Raw genomic sequence first — 17,171 nt, forward strand, 5'->3', positions numbered from 1 at the left:
GTACTCATACTGCCCAGAGTTGTTAAAACCACAGGCTCTTTTCACAATGTGACTGTGTGATTGTGAAAACCTTGTGTCTGATGCTCCTTTTATCTACCTTGTCAACAAACGAGTAGAACATATGGAATAAAAATAAATAATAGGGGGAACAAATGTTAAAATAAATTTAGTTTGATATGTTAGTGATCAACGAAAGTGAGGGGTAAGGGGTATGGTAGGTATAATCTTTTTTTTTTCTGTTTTCGTTTTATTTCTTTTTCTACTGTCTATTTCTTTTTCTGAATTGATGCAAATGTTCTAAGAAATAATGAATATGCAACTAAGTGATGATATTGTGAATTACTGATTATATATGTTAATGTTTTATTTCATTTGTTAAATTTTCTTTAATCAATAAATAAATTTAAAAAAAATACCACAGGCTCTGAAATTGTCTTGGATTTGAACCCCTGCCCTGTCATTTACCTGGCTGTGTAATGTTGGGCAAGTTAATTAAATTCACTATGCCTCAGTTTCCACATATGTAGAATGGGGATAATGATAATAATAGTACTTCATAAGGTTATTGTAAATTAAATAATGCTCATAAAACACTTGTTATAGCACTTGGTATACTGCTCTTTGTTATTTCACTCTCAGCACTCACATTAAATAGCCCTGACCTCAGAATTTACTTCTCAACACAGCTTTCTATGCATCTATTATCAATTGGTTGTATCTGAGATAAAACAAATCTGCTATTCTTAGTCTAGGTCTACTGTTTACTATTTTGGTGGGTTTTTTCAACGCTATACCATGCTACAACTCACTTTACATGCCTACAAAAATCTAGAGGTAAAGGTCAGATATCCAAGATTAAACTTAGGTAACACATGCTTCGATCCCTTAATTAAGACGGCTTTAACCAGGGTTCCCTGGAGAAGAAAACCCCTGGAAACAAGGAACATTTATCAAATGTCTACAGGGAGAAATCTACTAGAGAACAAAACAAAAACAAAACAAAACAGTGATTACTACTTTAAGAAAGCAAGATATGGGAACTTCCATCTCTTCCAACAGTCTGCCTGTTGGAAGTTTACCAATCTAGCTGGGGACAGATGTTACACTGATTTCCACTTACTCCTTGACATCGCCACTGCACCCTACTCTGCACTATCATGGGAACTGTGACATGTTTCTGCACTTACTTATCACTCCATCTACTTGTGAACTCTTTGAAGACAATTATCACACCTTATCTACCCAGGTTTTATCAAGCATAGTGTAGTGTTTGGCACATAGAAGATGAATTAATTGACAAATGAAAGAAACCTATGCAGAGAAAACTATAAAAGGCAGAGAAAGAAAGTATCAGTGTAGACTGGAATAGTTCTAGAAGCTCAGTGAGCCTTGAGCTAGAACCTTAAAGGACAAGATGGAATTTGGAAAGTCACAGGGAAAGGAATGGGCTTCTAAGCAGACAGGACAGCATCAACAAAAACACGACAGTAATCAGAAACATAAACAGTATGTTAGAGCCAGAAAGAGCTTTAGACATGATTTAGTCCAATAATTCAATTCTTACTGGCATGCTGTAAAAACATTCAAAAAAATTATGTAACACTAAGCAGAGGACCTAGCATACCACATACCTATAGCTACTAAATGGTAGCTCTTAATACTATTACTCAAAATTAATAATTAGCAAATACTTAGTGGGTGCCTACTGTACGCCAGCCAACCATGCTGAGTGAAAGGAATACAATGATGAGCAAGGACTAAGACTCTGCTTTCATGACGTGTACAGTTTAGTAGGACGACAGTCAAAAGAATAATTCTAATAATATTTGGCAGTACCAGCAAAGTTCAGGAAGTAGAAAGATGCTGAAGGAGCCTAAAGCAGGGTAACCCAATCAGTGAACAGTAAGAGAAAGCTCCTTGGTTTCCAAAACAGAGTTTCAGAAATCCTAGGGATTCTGCTAAGTCGTTTCTACATGGGAATTGTGACATGTTTCTGTACTTATTTATCCCTGTCTCTACCTGTGAACTCCTTGAGGGCAATTATCGCACATTATCTATCCAGGTTTTATTAAGCATAGTGCAGTAAGATTTTGTTTGCATAAAGGGTTTCATAACTGAATGAAAACCGCCAATCTAGTTCAATTTCCTCTTTTAGCAAGAATAAAAACAAGGCCCAAGGGTGCACGGGTGGTTCAGTGGTAGAATGCTCGCCTTTCATGCGAGACACCCAGGTTCAACTTCCGGACCATGCATCAAAAAAAACCAGGGCCCAGAAAAGGTGAAGTGCTCATTTGAGGCAATATTACCTCAAGTTAGTGGCAGGCTAGGATGCCTGCTTTGAACTTGGGCTTGAACTAGAAATCACTCACAGATTTGAGTGATATTGCATCATTTTGGCAGGTGACCAACCACTGGGAGTAGACACTCCCAGAATTCACAGACACTGACAGGGAAGGCTGCCTGGCCCTGTTTAGGTGTTAAAGTGGTTTTCTACTCTACATCCCAAGCAAGTTCTCTGTGCCCAGGGGTTGCCTATAATCCCTCTAAGAGGTTGGACAACCACCCCTGCAAGGAGGAATTTACTGGCACAAGAGTATAGGTCTGCTTCTGGGCCTCCTAGCCAGTACCAAGGCTTTATCCTAGCATCTTCAAGGACCATGGGGTTTGGCAAGCTGAGAGAATTAAGCTTAGCTGGTCATTATAGTCTGTTTAATACCTGACCTGAGCTAGCTAGACCCATCTTTCACTTCCCTAACTACCACTGGGCTAATTATTCCTCAAGACCAGGAGTTCAGGAGAATTAAATTAATAGTAAACTAAAGAACCTGTATAGAAAAACCATTATTTCTTTGGTTAACTCTCATTTTGATCCTCTCAAGAATGAAATGCTGCTTCATGTTTTGGAGATGGAATGCATGCCTTAAAGGGGCAGTTTACTTTAGCATGATGTTCACTTTAAGTAAATGGGTCCTTAACTGAGAAAACAAACACTTTGGTATTTGGAGACCTGGGATTAAATTTAGTATCATCATTTGGTAGTTACAAGACCCTAGGAATGTTTCAAATCTCCTAAACCTCAGCTTCTTTAATCATAAATGGGACTGCTGTAAAATTTACCTCACAATTGTGGAAATGAAAATGCTCTTTAGAAAAAAATTTTTTAATGCTCTTTTGAGTCACAGCCACTTAACTATATCAATTTTTACATATGAGTTAATTAAGATCACAGCACTTTTAATTACTTACGCCCTAGAGACAAACAGTGGAGAAATGGAACCAAGGGGCTCAGTATAACATGAGCTTTGAAGTTAGCCAGACTTGGTTCAGTCTGCACTTTCCCACTCAAAAACAGTGGAATCCTAGGAAAGATACTTAACCTCTCTACATTCAGTAAGGTTACTCAACTTTTTTAGACTTAGTCTCTCATTTATAAAATGGAGTTAACACATCTAATTCATAGCATTCTGTGAGGAATAAGTGAGATAACCATGGCAAAGGGCTTTTAACAGGTATGGTTTATGGTGAGGATTCAATAAACAGTAGCCTTTTCTATTGGTAGCACTTTCCCTATACTTTCTCTTCTATCACCTCTCCAAATAGGAGTTTTGGAGGAGTTAGCAAAGCCTAAATTACCTCTCAACTTCTAAGAAAAGTAAAAATGAGACAAAAAAAAGAAAAAATCAGAAAGGCACATGTATGAACTGGTGGCTACTATTTCAGACTATGGAATACCTCATGCTAAAGGTATCTGGTATTGGAGAACACGGGTATGCCATTCTGAAGAACAACTCACAGGTCTGCATTCTTTCTAAAGAATCAACCTGTTCTTAGCCAGATTACCCATTACCTTTTATAATCTGGGCTCCACAGCAGAATCTACCTGCCATGCAAAAAGTGCTACAGGTAGGCAACTCTGATGCCACATGCTTTTTCTCATAAACCCAACTTTTAATTTTTCAGCTCAAACCCATTTCTACAATTAAGACCTCGCTGACGTCCCCTTAGCAGCCTCAGGTGCTCCTCTTTTGTCTTCCACTGTACTTGCTACACACCTCCCTCACAGCAACTGCTAAATATTGTAATGGAATATTTGCATATCTTTCCACTAGACTGTAAGTGGTAAAGATCCTGTCTTACTTTTTTTTGAATCTCCGATGCATATTAGACCCACATAATTAAATGCTAAAAATTGATGGATTTCACTTTCTCTTTCACTAGTTAAGGCTGCTAAGAAACAGTTGGGAGATAGTAATAGAAACTTGCACACAAACATAAGGTCTAGGAAGACTAAGATCCCTCCTGTTTTTGAAGTTTGAAGGGATGACTGCTTTGGCTTCTCAATTACTTTCCCAAACACACAAAGAAGAATAGAACCAGACCACAAAGAACTTCCAGACAACAGATTAAATTCTTTCTCAGATATTGAACACTAACAAGATTTCCAGCAGTTACATCAAAATTGACCTCTATGCATGACACTTTAGAAAGTAAATTATACTAATAGAAGCTCTTAAGTCCTTAAGACAATGGGGGGGGGGGGGCGGGGCATGAGGGAAGAAAAGTTAAGAAGCAAAAATGTCCTACATCTTTTCTCCTCTGCCAAAATTTTTGCTCTTTATCTCAAGGAACCCTGATACATGTGACTGAAATCAGACGCCCTCAAAGGAGAATTGATAGACTAACAAACTATACATAATAACTTCAGTACAGCATAGACCCTTTCCAGGGTGCTTTCAAACACATCTCAATGAACCACAGCTAACTATAATCACAGAAACTTAGAGCTGGAACGGGCCTTGAAAGTCATTTATGCAAACGTCCCACCCCACCAACCAACTGGTGTCTAAATAACCTTAGTCTCTCCTGATTGGGAGGTAGCAGTCTAAAATGTTTTTAAAATTCCCCACCTAGGAACAGGTATCATCTAAACAAAAAGTTGTCTCAGTGACCCTGCTCTGATCATGCTAGTTACCCAGTCCCCTCCCCCACTTAATGATCTCAAGTAAGTACATCAACTTCTATAATACATACCAACACCAAGCAACACTCTTTGCTTCTCAAGTACAGTTTTACTCCTTTTCAATGAGCCTCAGTCCAGCCTCAGTTCTGCCCCCAATTCCACACATGGCTAGGGGCCTCTAAAATTCTGATGCTTCAGAGAGCCCACTGGTTTCATCCCTGACAATCATTCCCTTTCCTCCTTTACCTCCATATTATCTTTCTCCATACCCTGCCACATGCAAAGACAACAAGCATCTCCAGCTAAGGATGCCACTTTGAATCTTTTCCCTTTCCTTCTCGCCTTCTCACTCTATCTCTCAGTGTTGTGCTTTCATTCCCTTCAAGCTCAATATCTCTTCCCTCCTAGTGAGTACTTCACGAACCACTTTCAAGACCTTGAATGCCTATTAGCTATATAAAGCGGAACATATACCCTCAAGAACTCACAAGCCTAAAGGGAGAGAAAAATAGATAGAAAATAATTTATCCTTAAGATTCAACTTCTCTGAGAAGCTGTCAGTAGTCCAAGATGAATTTTCTCCTCTCCCATGTGCCACCATTTATACCTCTGATGTAATGACTCTAGTCTTCTTTTCTGTTTCCCACTGGACTGCGGGCTTTTCAGGGGAGGACCATTCATTGACTAAAACTTTACATACACAGTATATATAAAATTCTGAATTATCAGTTCCAAGGATAAATAATAAAATAGATCCTACCTAAAAATAATTCAAAGCTATAATATAATTAGATTAGCACTCTTCCCTTTTCTGCGTCTCAAACTTCCACCCCCAAGCCTGGACTGCACCCTCTTCCACCGTGAAAGCCCGGTCTTTAGCAGAAGTCTCCGTCCCTGATACTCTCTAGCTACCTCTCAGCCTTTTAGCCCTACCCTTGGAGACCCAGCTAATAATTTCTACATCTTAACATGCCCACCCCTACGGTTTCTCTCCCCGCCCTCCTTCTCCACCCTTGAGGTTACAGCAAGTCTTGTATGACCGCCTTGGGGCCCCCGAGCACCCGCCCCCCCAGTTAGCTCCTTTTCTCTTAGAGGACCATTTCTCTTAGGACCCTCCTGCCCCGATACCTCAGCTTCCTTCCCTCGGGTGTCGGGTTGAGTCTCACCTTTCCTAGTCTCTTAATTCTCCTTACCTCATCCAGCTCTCGTTCCCCAGCAACACCTCCGCCAACCTCTAGCTCCACCACAGCCGCCATGTTCACAGCTTACCTCCTCCCCTCAGTCCCCGCGCCCGCCAGCTGCTTCCGCACGCGCAAGTGCTCGTAGCCAATCGGCGGCGCGGGTTTCAGTAGAGGGGGCGGGACGACAAGGCAAACCTAGAAGGGTCTGAGAGTAAGAGAGCATGTACCTGCTACTCTCCTCAGAGTCAAGGAGGGACTGTACCCGTGTACTTCCAGACTTGGAAAGACAGGGAAATTTTGAAAAATGAGAAATTTGCCTTGTATATTTCACCAATTCCCCCCTTTTTAAAGCAAAAGCGAAGGGGCGCTAATCGAACAACTTTAGCGACACTCCCTCACTCTAGGTTCCGCGGACCAAGGCGTGGAGGTTAGAGACTACATTTCCCAGCATGAATTGAATGTAACCCGGAAGTTTAAATCCCGCTCTCTCGACAGGAGCGTTGTAGTAAGGGAAATATATTATACACACAGATCTATTCTACCAGCACCGGCACTTTCCTTTACTTCGTGGTAGTCAACTCTAAGAAACAGCGGCTTCTCGATGCCCCGGAACGAATTCCCGAATCGGAGGCGTGGCATTTGGGGTCAGAAGGCGGAGGTCAGAGCGCCAAATTGGGCGGGAGAATGGATTTGCGTTCCAACATCTGAGGCATCGGTGAGGTTGGTTGATGAGATGGGGAATGGCTGACAGGACAAGGTGGTGAGCAGAGCATCCGGTTCCAAGGAGTTCTAGAAATCGCTGAGCGGCTCAAGATCTGGAAGCTGAGACCTGACGACCTTTGCGGGACTTCCACGGCCCCCAAAAGGTCTCAGGCCAAAGGATCCGCTTCACACATCTCGGTACCTTTTTCAACACCACATCCCGCGTCCTCAATTTTCTATCCTTACCCCTTTTCCTATACTTATTATTCACATGGGAACCCCTCCCCCACCCCCATATCCTATTAACTGATTTGCAACACCTTGTTATTTGTGCCTCCGGATTCGGGACCTTCCAAGCCTGTTCGTAGCCCCCTGTGTGGCCGGCTGGATCTATTCAGGTAATTAGGGCTAGGATGATCTGTTGGTTGCGCAGACCGCCTAGAATGCCAGTCGACTTTATATTGAGCCCTGTTGACGGAGGTACAGTGTAATGTTTACATCTACAGGCATCTTATTCACTTAAAGTGAAAATTATTTTTGTGTCAAGCTTAATACAGAAAATATTATTAACACTATATACCCTTCATTCCAAATTTACTATTGACACCATGATCTACTTGCTTAACCCTTTTTAAAAAGATACAATATTGCAGATAAAAATTTAATTTATCTGTGTCTTCTACTTCCAAGCCCATTACTCTCTCATTCTCCTCAGAAGAAACTATTATAAGTTGGCTGTGTATCCTTCCAGTCCATTTTAATTGTATATGTGTATCCATAAAAAAAAAAGTAGTATTGTTTCATTTCGTTTTTTTAATGAACATAAGTGCACTTTTCTATGTATTATTCTGTAACTTAATTCTTGCACTTATGATTATTTTTGAGGCCTTTACATGTTTATGTATATTTATATCTAATGTATTCATTTAATTGTTATATAATATTTTATTGTATGATATATAAGATTGCATTTATCCATTCCTCAATTGAAAGGCTTTAGAGTTTATACTTTTTTCTGTTAAAAACATTTTACTTTTCTTTTTGTGCACTTATGAGTCTCTCTAGAGCTGTGCTATTCAAACACTTTGGCTCTCAGCCACTGATAGCTGTTGCACTCTTAAAATTGGCAAGTCAGAATTGAGATGTACTGAAAGTTTAAAATACTCACCAAATTTCAAAGACTTAGTACCAAAAAAAAAGGAATGTGAAATATGTCATTAATAATTTTTATTTATGTTGAAATGAAAATATTTTGAACATACTGAGTTAAATGAAATATTTTATTAAAATTAATTTTACCTGTTTCTTTTCAGTTTTAACAATGTGGCTCCAAGGAAATTAAAAATTGCATGTGTGGCCACATTATATTTCTATTCAGCAATGATGCTTTAGAGTATATACCTAGAAATGGAATTGCTGTGTCAAAGGGTTTGTACATTTTCAGTTTTATTATACACTGCCAAATTCCCCTCTAAAGAAGTTGCTCCAGTTATACTACTATCAGGTGTTTACAGGGAAGCACATTTCCCCACCTTAGGCACTCTTGTTTTGTTTTTTAGTTGTGAAAACATATTTACAACATAAGCTTTCCTATCTCAGCCACTCTCAAGCATACAAGTGAATAAGATTAATCACACTCACAATGTTGTGCTAACATTGCCAATCCTTAATATTGTCAGACTTTAAAATTTTTGATATCCTTATTACCCTCAACACTGATATAATGTGGGTTTTTGGTCATTCTGATTTCATCTAATATGAATTTTATATTTATAAAATATAAAAACTACCCACTTTTATATTGTATTGCTTGTCCTTTTCTTACTAATTCCTAGTTTTAAACATTATTTTCTGAATACTACCCTCAAATTTATATGTGTTGCGAATATCTTCTTTCAGTTAGTCGTTTGTATTTTAATCTTGTTTATGCTATCTTAAAATTTTGTTTCCATGTTTCCATCTTTGATATATAATCTGGATATAATTTTTTGGATATAATTTTTAAAAATATGTTGTGAGGTAGCAATCTGCCTTTTTTTTTTTAACTTTTTGTTTTGAATTAATTTGAAACGTATAGGTCAGTTACAAGAATAATACAAAACCCATACAGAGAACTCTAATATCCACCACCACCATCCATACCCAGCTCCATCAACTTTTAACATTTTGCTACACTTGCTGTATCATTCCATATGTCATTTATCATCTGTCCATCCATCTATCTATTTTCTGAACATTTGAGAGTAGATTGTATACATCATACTCCTTGATCACTTAATACTTCCGTGTCTGTTTCCTAAGAACAAGGATATTCACTTATGTAACCACCTTATGTACAGTTACGAAGTTCGGGAAATTTAGCATTGATATAAAGCTTATGGTCTGTATTCCAACTTTTTTATATGTCCCAATAATGTCCTTTGGGCCTTTACTCCTACATCATTAGATCCAGTCCAGAGTCATGTATTGAATTTAATTGTCATTGTCTCTTTAGGCACTCTTGTTTTATTTTTTAGTAGTGAAAACATATTTACTATGTAAACTTTCCCATCTCACCATTCCCAAGAATACAATTCATTAAGATTAATCATGCTCACACTGTTGTGTTAACTTCACCATCCATTACCAGAACTTTCTCATCACCCAAACAAAAACCCTATACCCATTATCCATTAACTCCCCATTCTTCCTTCCTCCTCATTCCTGTCAACTTGCACTCTACTTTCTGAATCTATGAATTTGCGTATTACAGCTATTCATATATATGGAATCATACAGTATCTCCCTTTGTGTCTGACATTTCATTCAACATGATGTCTTCAAGATTCATCCGTATAGCGGCATGTATCAGAATTTCATTCTTACTTAATACTGAGTAATTTTCCATTGTATGTGTGTACCATATTTTGTGTATCCATTCATCTGCTAATGTATATTTGGGTTGCCTTCAGCTTTTGGCCATTGTGAGAAATGCTACTTTGAACAAATAACTTTGGTGTACAAATAACTGTCCAAGTTCCTTCTATCAATTCTTTTGGATATTTACATAAAAGTAGTATTGCCTGTGTATTAGTTATATTCAGTTGTCAACTTGGCCAGGTGAGCATACCTAGTTCTGTTGCTGCAGACACAAGCCAATGGTACTTGAACCTCATCTGTTGCTAATTACATCTGCAGTTGGCTAGGAGGCGGACCTGCTGCAGTGAAGGACGTTTGACTTAATTGGCTGGTGCTTAAATGAGAGAACACAATGTAGCACAGCCTAGCAGCTCGGCATTCCTCATCTCAGCACTTGCAGCTCAGCACAGGCCTTTGGAGATGCAGAAAGAAGTCACCCCAGGGAAAGTTGTTGGAACCCAGGGGCCTGGAGAGAAGACCAGCAGAGACCATCCTGTGCCTTCCATGTAAGAAAGAACCTCAGTGGAAAGTTAGCTGCCTTTCCTCTGAAGAACCAACAAAATAAATCCCCTTTTATTAAAAGCCAATCCGTCTCTGGTGCGTTGCATTCCGGCAGCTAGCAAACTAGAACAGATTTGGTACCAGGAGTGGGGTGCTGCTGCGGTTTGCAAATACCAGATATGTTGGAACAGTTTTTGGATGGCTAAAGGGAAGATTTTGGAGGAACCATGAAGAGAATGATGGAGAAGTCCTGGAGGGCTTGAAGAGACTGTTGGTGTAAATGGAACCACTGCCAGTCTTGGCAAAGGAGGACACAAAAGGGAAAAATTGGAGTCTGCAGAGTAAGAACCATGGAAGCTCGGGTCTGAAGCCAAGAAACCTCGGCCAGGAGAGTGGACCCACCCATATACATGGAGAGCGTGAGTTTACCCTGAAGGATGAGGATGAGTCTCCCCTCTCATTGCAGTGGAAGAGTTGTGCAGCCTCAGGCCTTGGAAAAGGCGTAGCACGCTCCTTGGGGGACTGGGAGAGCCTGGCTGCCACCATGTGGAGGGGTTGAGCGTGTGCCCCAGAAATGGCAGAGAGCCCAGGGGTGGCCCTGATGCCTGGAGAGAGTGGAGCCCAGACGTGGTCTCCTCGATGTTCCCTGAGGTTGATTTGGAAAGAGGCGGGCCACTGCATAGGCCCTTGGAAGGGGTGGGACTGCCACTTTCTAAAGCCAAAGGATAAATGACTTTCAGACTTTGAGATCCCACGGCGCTTGCCCTGCAGGTTTTACATCTGTGTTTCTTCCGATTTCTCCCTATGGAAATGACAATCTATATCCTGAGAATATCCTCCTTTGCATCTTGGCACCAGACAACTTGTTTTGAGATTCACAGGTCCACAGCAAGAACAGAATTTTTTGCATCTGTTTAAGGTGATGCTTGAAGTTGCCAAGTTGACAAGTGGTGGACATGTGTTAGTTAGATTCAGTTGTCAGCTTGGCCAGGTGAGCATACCTAGCTCTGTCGCTGGGGACACAAGCCAATGGTACCTGAACCTCATCTGTTGCTAATTACATCTGCAGTGGGCTAGGAGACGTGCCTGCTGCAATGAGTGAGGTTTGACTTAATTGGCTGGTGCTTAAATGAGAGAACACAATGTAGCACAGCCTAGCAGCTCGGCATTCCTCATCTCAGCACTCGAGCTCAGCCCAGGCCTTTGGAGATGCAGAAAGAAGTCACCCCAGGGAAAGTTGTTGGAACCCAGGGGCCTGGAGAGAAGACCAGCAGAGACCATCCTGTGCCTTCCATGTAAGAAAGAACCTCAGTGGAAAGTTAGCTGCCTTTCCTCTGAAGAACCAACAAAATAAATCCCCTTTTATTAAAAGCCAGTCTGTCTCTGGTGTGTTGCATTCAGGCAGCTAGCAAACTAGGACAGCCTGGTTCTACTTTTATTTTCATTCACATTATGAACCAGTTTTCTAAACCATTTATTACTTCATCTTTTTCTGACAGACTCATAATATTTATTATATAATCATTTTGTCAGGTTATAAATTCCCATTCATATGGATCTGTTTCTGGAACCTATTTGCTTGTTTTATAGACAGTATGTTTTAATTACTGTAATGTTTGGTATGTTTTCAAAGGAATTATCTCGTTGCTTCTTTGGTCTAACTTTTTAGAATTTTCCTAGTAATTTGTGACTGTTTATTCAATTAGTTTGTCATGTTTACCAGAAACTTCTGTTGAAACTATGATTGGCATTTTATTAGCTTAATAGACTACTTTTCAATGAATTTTTTTATGCCTGCTGTCTTTCAGCACCTCTCTGAGGTATGGGAGATGATGAACATGACAAATATCTATCCTCAAAAAACTCTCTGCTTAGTGGGTAAACACACAGCATAAACAAGCAGTTACACACACCAAAAAGAAAAACAGCAACAACACAGGAATAATAGAATGTATAAGGAGAGAAAGCCTGAAAGAACCTAATCTTTTGAGAACTACAAGCAGTGTGATAGACAATGATCTCCATGGGGAAAAAAAAAGATATGTTTGTCTTACTCATCACTGTGTACCCACCACTTAGTCCAGTGCCTAGAATCTACTAGGTACCTCCCCAAAATATCGACCAATTTAAATATCCGAGATTGGCAACTTCAGAATCCTCCAAGCCAAGATATTCAAGAAACTTTAAAATGCCTCTGGGTCAAGGAGTTGTTGAAGCTAGGTGATGGATGCATGACAGTCTATTATCCTAATAGGTGGGCTTTTGCAAAGTTGTAAATTTTTCCATAAAACATTTAACAAAAGTCAAAGTACAAATTTTTTCCAAAACAGTTTAATGAAAGTCCAACCCATGTAAGCATTTTTGAATAAATAAATGATCGATAAAGTACTTTCTGTATGAGAGGAATAGCAAGAGATGAAATGGGAAAAAGAAATCTACGTTGTACATGCTTTAAGGGGCCCAGCTGAGTTAATATGTATTAGCAAGGGATTTGCTTACATTAGCAAGCCATTGAAGATTTCTAGTAGATGCATAATGTAATATAAAAGTAATTTAAGAAGATTCATCCTATGGGAAGAAAGGAAACAGAAGGCTTGTATCATATATTTCGTTGGATATTTACTGAACATCCTTACTATGTGCCAGGCTCTAGGTTTTTAAAGATGAATAATTTAAGGCACAATCAATGCCCTTAGGAGCTCATTTATATATAAATCCAACCATAATACTTTAATATATTATTTTGGACTTGCTGCTCTGTTGCTCTGGTTACGTTCCTATTGTTTCACATTTGTTAGCATCTCATCAGCTTCTCCCCCTTCCTACCACCCCCACCAGTCCCCTGGTGTTCTTCAGTAACAGTCTGACCAATTTACTGCAAAAAACAGTCCTGAAATCTTGAATAGGTTGTGAGATTTTGATGGTTTGTCCAGGTTAGTGTTATGCCCCGATATATCCCAGAGTAATTTGGACAGTGAATAAAGAGATATTTGCAAAGTCCCTTTGGGGGACTGGGGAGAAAGGAGGAAATATTCAACTTCCCATTTGGAGAATTTCTGATATTCTCACAAGCAGTGGGGACAACCAAATCAATAGACCGAGCCCTCAATCTTGGGGTTTGCCCCTATGAAACTTATTCCTGCAAAAGATAGGCTAATCACTGCCCTCCCTCTACGTGGGACATGACAACCAAGAGAATGAATCTCCCTAACAACATGGAACAGAACTCCCAGAATGAGTCAGAACCTGGCATCAAGAGATTGACAAAGCCTTGACCAAAAAGGAAAAGAGAGAAATGAGACAAAGTTTCAGTGGCTGAACATTTCAGAGTCAAGAGGTTATCCTGGAGATTATTCTTACGCATTATATAGATAGCCCTTTTTAGTTTATGGTGTATTGGAGTAGCTGGAGGGAAGTACCTGAAAGTTGAGCTTTGTTCCAGTAGCCTTGATTCTTGAAGACAATGGTATAAAGATACAACTTTTACAGTGTGACTGTGTGATTGTGAAGACTTTGTGCCTGATCCCCCTTTCATCCAGGGTGTGAATAGATGAGTAAAAAAATCTGAATAAAAAATAAATAAATAATAGTGGGGATAAGGGGTAAAATAAATTGGGTAGATGGAAATACTAACGGTCAATGAGAGGAGTAAGGGGTATGGTATGTATGAGATTTTTCTTTTTTCTTTATTTCTTTTCTGGAGTGATGTTCTAAAAAATGATCATGGTGTGGGGGACAACCAAATAAATAGGCCGAGCCCTCAATCTTGGGATTTGTTTATATGAAACCTATCCCTGCAAAGGATAGGCTAAGCCTACTTGAAATTAGGCCTAAGAGTTACCCCTAGAGAACCTCTTTTGTTGCTCAGAAGTGCCCTATCTCTCTGTCAACCAACACAGCAAGCAAACTCACTGCCCTCCCCCTCTCTACATGGGACATGACTCCCAGGGGTGTAAACCTCCCTGGCAGTATGGGACAGAAGTCCTAGAATGAGCTGGGATTCAGCATCAAGGGATTGAGAAAACCTTCTCGACCAAAAGAGGGAAGAGAGAAATGAGACAAATCTCTCAGTGACTAAGAGATTCTCGCAACCAGTGGGGAGAACCAAATCAATAGGCCAAGCCCTCAATCTTGGGGTTTGCCCATATGAAACTTATTCCTGCAAAAGATAGGCTAATCACTGCCCTCCCCCCTACGTGGGACATAACAACCAAGAGAATGAATCTCTCTAACAACGTGAAACAGAACTCCCGGAATGAGTCAGTGACTGAGAGATTTCAAACAAAGTTGAGAGGTTATCCTGGAGGTTATTCTTATGCATTATATAGATATCCCCTTTTTAGTTTAAGGTGTATTAAAGAGACTAAAGGGATATGCCTGAAACTGTAGAGCTGTTCCAGTAGCCATGTTTCTTGAAGGTGAATGTATAATGATGATGATATAGCTTTTGCAATGTGACTATGATTGTGAAAACCTTGTGTCTGATGCTCCTTTTATCTATAGTATGGACACATGAGTAAAAAATATGGGTTAAAAAGAAATAAAAAATAGGGGGAACAAATGTTAAAACAAATTGAGTAGATTGAAATATTAGTGATCAATGAAAGGGAGTAGTAAGGGGTATAGGAAAAAAATAGGGGGAACAAAGGTTAAAATATATTGGATAGATGGAAATACTAGGGGTCAATGAGGGAGGGATAAGAGGTATGGTATGTATGAGTTTTTTCTTTTGTCTTTTTTCTTTTTCTAAAGTGATGCAAATGTTCTAAAATTGATCATGGTGATGAATATACTACTATGTTATAATATTGTGAGCCATTGGTAGTACACCATGTATGGAATGTTTGTATGTTAAGAATGTGTTGTATGTTTATCAATAAAAATATTTTTTAAATAAATTAAAAAAAGACAAGTAATCATGGTGATGAATACACAACTATGTGATGAGATTGTGAGCCATTGATTGTACACCATGTATGGAATGTACGTGTGTGAAGGTGTGTCAATAAAAATATTTAAAAGGAAAAAAAAAACTATCCTAAGAAACAACCATGGTAATTCATTTTTCTTTTGTTCTCTTCTTCAGGAGTAACGTGAGGATTCTTTCTCTTCTGGAGGCTGACGGGTCCAAAATATAGGCAGTGTCAAAGTGGTGACAGATTTACCAGAAATTGTAGGAGAAAATATTTTTACCTTGTACTTGGGACAGCTGCTAGGCCCATCATGGCTCCTGTGAAAATCACCCATGTGGTGTCATTTTCCTCTCAGGTATGTTAGCAGGCGGGCTTTTTCTTGGTGACTAGAAAGGAGTGAGGAAAAAAAATACAGATTTTGTTCCACTTTTCAGAAAACTCCCAATCTAACAGAAGAGACATTGTCCCTTCTTTGGAAATCTTACCCCCTGATTGTTTTCAGAGCAATGTAGGAGGCATAAAAAAAGTGTGCCTAGTTGTTGACAATGAAGCAAAAAGTGCCATAAAGATTCTGCCTACAGTTTGGAGAAATGCCAAGCTGAAGGTCTGAAGTTTGCACTAAGGTCCCCAGAAAGACAGTGTGGCTGCTTTGTCGCTAAAGCAGTCAGGACTTCCTTGACTATGAAGATATCACCGTCACCATCAAGAAAAATTCAGCCTCTTCCCATTTACAGCCAGATATATCTGACCCTAGGCCCCAGGCCTGATCCAATGTTGTACCTGTTAGGGACTTCCCATCCTTTCCTCTGCTGTTACTGCTTTATCATTTATCTCCTCCCTTCCTATTACCCTAGTCTTTCTCAGGTAGTGCCATTGGCATTTGGGGTAGAATGAATATGCATTTTGTAGCAATATCATTTGCAATGGTAGGACATTTAGCATCCCTGGTCCTCAACCCATAACAGCAATATTATTTCCAACTCGTAACAGTCAAAAACACACCCCGGCCCAATTTCAGAAAACCTTAGAAAGGTGATACTGCCCCCAATTAAGAGTGTTAACTCCAATTCTAGAAGAAATGAAATTTAATTTACCCTTATCCTCCTTACCTGAGTGGTCAGCCTAGATGGTTTTGTTCATAGACTTTTAGCCTTATAAAATGCTAGAGAATATCAGATATCGTCTAGTAAGCTTTCAAACTGTACTCTGTGAGGGCCTACTTCTAAAATTGATAGGAAGGGGAACAATGAAGATATGTACATTGGTTTTTAAACAATGCTATTGCAAACTTAATAGACTACAATATAGTGTTGGCATAAATTTTATGTGACTATATTGCAATACTTACTTTTTTTGATGGTCTGGAACCGAACCCATAATATCTCATATGTTTAAGTATGTTTGTGTATACATATACATGCTTCAGTATAAGATTTTAGTTAGAAAGAAAGGGGGGTTTTGCTTAAAAGAAAGAAAAAAAGATTGAAAACCATGAGTCTAGTCTCTCTACTTATTGATGGATGGAAAAACTTAGGTCCAGAGAGGGGAAGTGGTTTGGTCAAGACCATTCAACTAAAAACAGCTGACTTTGAATAAACTCAGAATTTCTATCTCAATACCACATTTATTGCTTATGAAAAAATGATTTCATTTCAAAGCATCAGTTGTAAAATTAGAATTAAAATATTTGCCTTTTTAACCTCAGGATTATTTTCAAAGTGAATGTCTGTGAAAGCATATTATAATGAGAAATAGTATAGTGTGGTGTTAAGAGCTCTGTGTTCAGAGACCTGGATTGGAATCCTGACTTTGGCCGGTAGCCTTGGGTTAGTTCCTGAACCTCTCTAACCTCTCAGTTTGTTCATCTGTTAAATGAGAAGTAATCATTGTAGCCAACTCAGTGTTGTTCTGAGGATTAAATGAGATGATGTCTATAAATCACTTAGCATATGATAGCTGTATTCCTGCAGATCCCATCCTAGTACATTTTCTATCACGTTAGGATATGTGGAAAGG

The 17,171-nt window shown here is 39.3% G+C and overlaps 2 protein-coding genes across 5 annotated transcripts in view; one reads left to right on the top strand and one right to left on the bottom strand.

Annotated features, from left to right (window-relative positions):
• RNF121 (ring finger protein 121) overlaps nt 1-6,267 on the bottom strand; it is a 142,262-nt gene extending 135,995 nt beyond the window's left edge. Inside the window, exon 1 of one of the 4 annotated variants that reach the window (XM_077113707.1) lies at nt 6,154-6,267. In XM_077113707.1, the coding sequence (XP_076969822.1) occupies nt 6,154-6,216 (63 nt within the window). In that variant the 5' untranslated portion in view covers nt 6,217-6,267. The remainder of the gene's footprint in view (nt 1-6,153) is intronic. The other 3 variants (XM_077113705.1, XM_077113709.1, XM_077113706.1) reach the window with 3 other exon arrangements.
• A 57-nt stretch (nt 6,268-6,324) lies between these two features.
• The window catches only part of XNDC1N (XRCC1 N-terminal domain containing 1, N-terminal like), a 65,217-nt gene continuing 54,370 nt past the window's right edge, over nt 6,325-17,171 (top strand). Inside the window, 2 exon segments of the mRNA XM_077113739.1 lie at nt 6,325-7,041; nt 15,329-15,510. Coding sequence (XP_076969854.1) covers nt 15,466-15,510 — 45 coding nt within the window. The 5' untranslated portion in view covers nt 6,325-7,041; nt 15,329-15,465.

Source organism: Tamandua tetradactyla, chromosome 8 (genome assembly GCF_023851605.1).
Source record: "Tamandua tetradactyla isolate mTamTet1 chromosome 8, mTamTet1.pri, whole genome shotgun sequence".
NCBI classification, from domain to species: Eukaryota; Metazoa; Chordata; class Mammalia; order Pilosa; family Myrmecophagidae; genus Tamandua; species Tamandua tetradactyla.